The 5,925-nt window shown below is 43.9% G+C and overlaps 1 protein-coding gene across 1 annotated transcript; it reads right to left on the reverse strand.

Annotated features, from left to right (window-relative positions):
• Positions 1-1,231: 1,231 nt before the first annotated feature.
• Positions 1,232-3,279, reverse strand: LOC122007284. The gene is made up of 6 exons (XM_042563127.1): positions 2,460-3,279; positions 2,261-2,362; positions 2,112-2,176; positions 1,953-2,036; positions 1,556-1,801; positions 1,232-1,498 (listed from the first exon to the last, which is right to left on the reverse strand). Exons 1-6 carry the CDS (start codon positions 3,277-3,279, stop codon positions 1,232-1,234), a joined length of 1,584 nt encoding a protein of 527 aa, XP_042419061.1.
• Positions 3,280-5,925: the final 2,646 nt, after the last annotated feature.

Below are 5,925 nucleotides of genomic sequence, written 5' to 3' on the forward strand. Positions count from 1 at the left end.
TCTACTGACAGACCAAACATTATGCCACAAATGTCGCAATGTCCTTCTTCATGCCATTCCATCAGTATGATCATTTCAAATCCCTATATATGCGAGTGCCTCCTAGATGAATTGTAAATCTAGATCGATGAACTTCCTATAACAAATCCTCCAGAATAGGGGGTGCGACTTGGGAACACATAATCTTCCACGAAAATATAGAATTCCTCTATCATCACAAGTAAACTCTGTCTGTTGTCCTGAGATAATTCTGCTACGTAAGAACTGCATGCTGATCTGTAGCCTGAAACTCTTTAACACGCTCAACAATAGGTGACTGGGCAACCATGGAGACTAGAATGTCGCGCTCTGTCTGACCTTGCTCCACCAAACCCAACTCAGAGAAGCTCTGTATCAATTATGCAACCATCACTCGATGGCAAGCGAAAACTCCTTGGGATTTCCTACTCAAGGCATCGACCACTACGTTAGCTTTTTCCAGGTGATAGTTAATTGTGCAGTCATAATCCTTCAAGAATTCCATCCATCTTCTCTGTCACAGGTTCAATTCCTTTTGGGTAAACAAATACTTGAGGCTCTTATGATCTGTGTAAATCTCGAAGGTGATCCCATATAAATGTTGTCGCTAAATTTTCAGTGCAAAAATGATTGTTGCCAATTCCAAATCATGGGTTGGGTAATTACTCTCATGATCTTTCAATTGACAAGAAGCATATGATATCACTCGGTCATGCTGCATAAGTACGACACCTAATCCCTGATATGAAGCATCTGTGAAAAGTATAAATCCATCCACACCAGAGGGAAGTACTAATACCGGTGCAGTAATGAGCCTCCGCTTAAGCTCCTGGAAGCTCTGCTCACAAGATTCTGTCCAGCTAAATTTCTCTCCCTTTTGGGTCAATCGTGTTAACGGTAGGGCTATGCTGGAGAAACCTTCGACGAACCTCCTGTAGTAGCCAGCTAATCCCAAGAAATTACGTATCTCCTGTATTGACTTTGGCTGCTCCCAGCTAGTGATGACCTCTATCTTCTGCGGATCGGCCGATATACCTCTGCTGGAAACAATGTGTCCAAGAAATCCCATCGACGATAGCCAGAATGCGCATTTACTAAACTTCACATAGAGATGTTTTCACCGTAGCATCTCCAAAACTATGCGAAGGTGTTGCTTGTGTTCCTCCTCTGATTGGGAATATATCATAATATCGTCAATGAACACAATGACAAACTAATCCAGATACTCAAGGAACACTCTGTTCATAAGATCCATAAACACTTCCGGAGCATTGGTAAGCCCAAATGGCATTACCAAGAACTCATAGTGACCATAATGAGTGTGAAACACTGTCTTCGGAATATCTGTATCTCTAATCCTGAGTTGGTGATAGCCTGAGCATAAATCAATCTTAAAATATACACAGGTATCCTTCAGCTGATCAAATAAATCCTCTATACATGGTAATGGATATTTGTTCTTAATTGTCATCGCATTCAGCTGTCAGTAATCAATACATAATCTCAGTGATCCATCCTTCTTCTTGACAAAAAGTACTGGAGCTCCCCATGGAGAGACACTGGGTCGAATAAATCCTCTGTTCAACAGCTCCTGCAACTGAATCTTCAGCTCCTCTAATTCTTTTGGTGCCATGAGATAGGAGGTCTTGGATATCGGTGCGGTTCCCGATCCCATCTCGATCGTAAACTCGACTTGCCTTTTAGGAGGCAAGCCAGGGAGTTTGTCGGAATACATCTGGAAATTCTCGAACAATAAGAACGTCCGAGAGCTGAGGTAACCCATCTGAACCAGCTTTAATCATGTATAGCAAATATCCCTGACAACCCTGAGACAATAATCTCCTCGCTTGCAGTGCTGAAATAACCGATATCCCATCACCCCCAGTCTTAATGAAAACCCATGATGGTTGACCAGGAGGTCAGAATGTGACTACTCTCGCTCCGCAGTCGACTGTAACATGGTTCATGGCCAGCCAATCCATGCCCAATATAATGTCAAATTCCACCATTTCTAATACCTGCATATCCACCATAAGAGTCTGACCATTGAAGTCTAAAGGACATTCTTTGACTTCCATATTAATACTTAGTACCTTGCCAAATGGTAGAGATACTGTCAACCCATGGGTCTGTTGAGTAGGTAGTCTATCGATTTTACCTAGAAACACCTGAGATATGAATGAATGAGAACTACCAGTATCTATAAATAGATCTGTAGTAAATGTATAAACTGAAATAGTACCTCGGAAAACTGATCCTTCAGCTCGTTGTGCCTCCTCTCGTGTGACAGCATAAATGCAACCCACCTCTAAGCTCGGCTGTGGCATGGCTGGGTTGGTCTGCGCTGGAATCAGAGGTGCGGGAGCCGACTACTGGTACTGAGACTGTGGTTGCTGCTGATATGCTGAATAAGGCTAAGGTGGATGAAAATCATGTTGTACCGGATATGCTTGATGAGACGATGCCATAGCAGAATACTACGTAGTTGCTGGTTCCTGACCCTAGATATGATATATCTGCCCCTGAGAAAGCGACGGTCATTGCTGATGTGGAGCACTCTGAGTCTTTTATGATCCTCTCTTTAGTCATGTCTGTGAGGGTTGCCCCCCCCTGAGATGTAACCTTAGTAGCCTCCAATTGTGCCTTCAAAGTACAATCCCGACTCTCATGCCCTGGTAGTTTGCAATAGTAGCAAATGGGGTAATCCAAAGGGCACTGGAGTTTGGTATGACTTTTGGAGCCACACTGGTAACATCTGAATCCAGTTTTATCTTTCTTCCAGTCACGCGGAGAAGGATGAGATGTTCCATCTGATGTCCACCCTACCTTCTGTGGCCGAGAGGATCCTCCAGTGGTAGTCTGTGAGCTTTGACCCTTATTCCCTCTCTTTTGTGATGCTTGCTTATCATGACCTTTCTCCTGAGTTACCTGCTGCTGAGTCATCTCAATGAACAATGATCGATCCAACACCTCCCGATAGGAACTACCTGGAAATCCTGACATCCGGATCCGAATGTATGCAGCAAGGCCTTGAGTAAACTGATGCATCCGATCATAGTCCTGTGCCACTAGATGAGGACAAAATTCAGCCAGTCTACTGAACTCTGCATTGTACTCCATTACTGAATGATCGCCCTGCTTGAGATTCAGAAACTCCTGGCAGTGAGCAAGACAAAAGGTAGCAGGGAAATACTGTCTCTCGAAAGCATCACGAAACATCAACCATGTGATGTGCTGCTCCCCGAAGATCATCTTCTGCATGTCCTACCAAGTGATAGCCTGATCCCGAAGGTGATATGTCGCCGGTTCCACTTTCTCCTCATCCGTACAATTCATGTATCTGAATGTGTCCTCCAAATTCTTCAACCAACTATGTGCAACCCAAGGATCCGTTCCGCCCTAGTATAGAGTAAATCTATCCTTGACAAACCTCACCAATAATGGTATACGAGCTCTGTCCATCACCCAACTAGTAGCAACGGGTGTAGGAACTGCTGATGGTATCACGGAGGGAATTCCCTGAGGCTGGAATCCTTGATCTTCCACAGGTGGTACAATCGAAGGAATCTCCTGAGGTTGACGTCCCTAATCTATATTAGGGGTCGGATGGGTTTGTCCCCGACTAATCGTCTTAACATCAGTTGGATCCTTAGAAGAATTCGCCTCCTGAGTCACTGGTTCTAGCTCCCTAACCTCGATAGGTTGTTTCCATGGTCGTCCTAGACCACAGCGATGACCAGCTGCCGACCGACGGGTTAGAGGGGATAAATCGGGGGTTCGGAGAAAACCTGTTTAGGCTACCCCATTTAAGTGAGGAAATATTTTATTTATATATTGTTTTCCTTTTCTTTTCTTTACCCAAACGTCGATCCTCTCCACCCGACCCGACCTCCTTCCCCTCTTCCCCTCACTGTTCTCTCTCGCAGACAACTCAAAGGTGACGGGCAGCGAAGCTTCTACCTTCTGCGATCGTCGGTGCCGCCAGAGGAGCATGTCGTCGGAGCTCGACAGAACCGGCAGAGTCCGGGCTGTCTTCGGTCGAGGGGTATCATTCGGTGATTTCTACGGCCAATCATCGACGACGTAGTGGTTAGGGCACGACAGGAGCTTGATCTGTGTCGTCCCCAGCCTATCGACCCTTCGTTCCTCCTTGCTGAGTTGCTCACAGAGCGATCCGTGTCTTCTCCAATCGGATCGGGTTGTGAGACGTCATTTGGAGAATCCGAGCCCTAGTTCGAGTCTACCTCACCGTACCAGCGCACCTGGTTAGTCGTCGTGCTTCCAGCCACAGGAAGGTTTGTTGTGTCGTTGATTCTTGTTTTCCCTTTCTTCCTCCAGCCGATCTTTACTTTGGGCAGTGACGAGGGTATTCTGTTGCTTCGTCGCAAGATTATAGGCGGTGGCGTTTCTTGTTTCTGGTTATTCATGTTGAGGATGCATGACAGATGTTTGACGAAATGCTAACCCTTCTTGTCTCCTCTGTTTGTGCTGGCAGCATCATTGGTGGCCACCGGTTGTTGTGTGTTGTTGCTAGAACAGTGAGCATTCACTATAAGGAGTTGTGAGGTAACAAGGACGCCCATTTCATGTTATTATTTTGTTCACATATTTAGAATATGATCTAAGTGGCTAGGGTACTGATTTAGGATTAATGATTAGATTAATTTAGGTTTGGATTTCTAATCTAATGGATATTTAGGGTTAACGCAATTGACCCTAGTTAACCGTTGGATTTAATTTAGGTAGGACTTATGGTTAGATTGATCAGGGTTTTACCTTAATTTAGTTTTAGGGAATTTATTTTGCTATTCATATGAATTTAGCTAGATAATATATATATAATGTTTGACGCAGGATTCTGATTTGAGATGAGCGTCTCGACGTCGAATTTGGCTTGATACCACCTTCTACTTGAGGCGGGTACCCTTTGACTTATCTTTTTGATATTGTCTTATGATATGTGTAGTATATATATAACTAGTGGTGATTGGTAGATTTATCACTTCCCTGGTTATAGTTTATTCGATACCTGTTACATGCTTCTATTGTTAGCTGTTATACATTAGACTTGTATGCTCTTATCTTCTATCATGTGTATCTATGTTCATAGAGATAGATTTATTTAGTGCTTCTGTATACTGGATTAATTGCTAGATATATTAGATATGTGATCTTGGATTCATGTTGCTTATATCATTGTTATATATGCGTTTATCTTTCTGGCACATATATATGGATGAGGATAGGTTCAGGCATGACATATTATAGCATCATGCACCATCCCGCATGATTGCATGCTGAGCGCCCATTATTGTTGAGCTCATCGGCCAGCTACATGGGCCTACACACAATGTGATCACTACATGGGTAGTGGCACAACACCCAGGGTGTGTATGACAGTTGCTTTGTTAGGCTCCGTTGGTCCACTCATAGGTAGTGTGACTGCAGCGTGGTAGCCGGCGGGGATCCCTGCCTATCATCGCGTACTGGGAGATGAGAGCATTGATGTTTGAGGTAGGAGTATAGGTGTACTCTGACAATATTCCATCAACTCGATCACTCATCAGGAGCAGTGATGACAGAGTGCATGGTTGTCATAGCCCTACCCACTCGGTCTCACTATTGCGTGTGAGATGGTTGACTGGCGTCAGGGGTGACCATGTCATATTGCATCATATGCACAAATTACATTTATTGTGATTGTTGCATATTGGATGATGCATTTTGGTGACTGCATATGATTGACATGCATACATGATACATTCTTTTACTCTGACTATCTTTACCTGTATATGTTCACAGTTACTGCTCAGAGGACTTGCAGGTGAGTATAGTTTATTTTACTTATGCATTTTCTTATTATTCTTGTAGTAGACTGTATTACATGCCTATTGTTGGTTACTGCAG

The sequence above is a fragment of the Zingiber officinale genome, chromosome 1A, assembly GCF_018446385.1.
Source record: "Zingiber officinale cultivar Zhangliang chromosome 1A, Zo_v1.1, whole genome shotgun sequence".
NCBI lineage: Eukaryota > Viridiplantae > Streptophyta > Magnoliopsida > Zingiberales > Zingiberaceae > Zingiber > Zingiber officinale.

Excerpts from the sequence above, each read along its gene's own strand:
- LOC122007284 (XM_042563127.1), bottom strand. The coding sequence starts at position 3,279 with ATGCAGAAGATGATCTTCGGGGAGCAGCACATCACATGGTTGATGTTT. Across the intron at positions 1,802-1,952 it reads CAGTCGACTGCGGAGCGAGA|ATGGGTTACCTCAGCTCTCG; the intron begins GTAGTCACATTC and ends AAGCTGGTTCAG. Across the intron at positions 1,499-1,555 it reads TCTCTCCATGGGGAGCTCCA|CTGAATGCGATGACAATTAA; the intron begins GTACTTTTTGTC and ends GATTACTGACAG.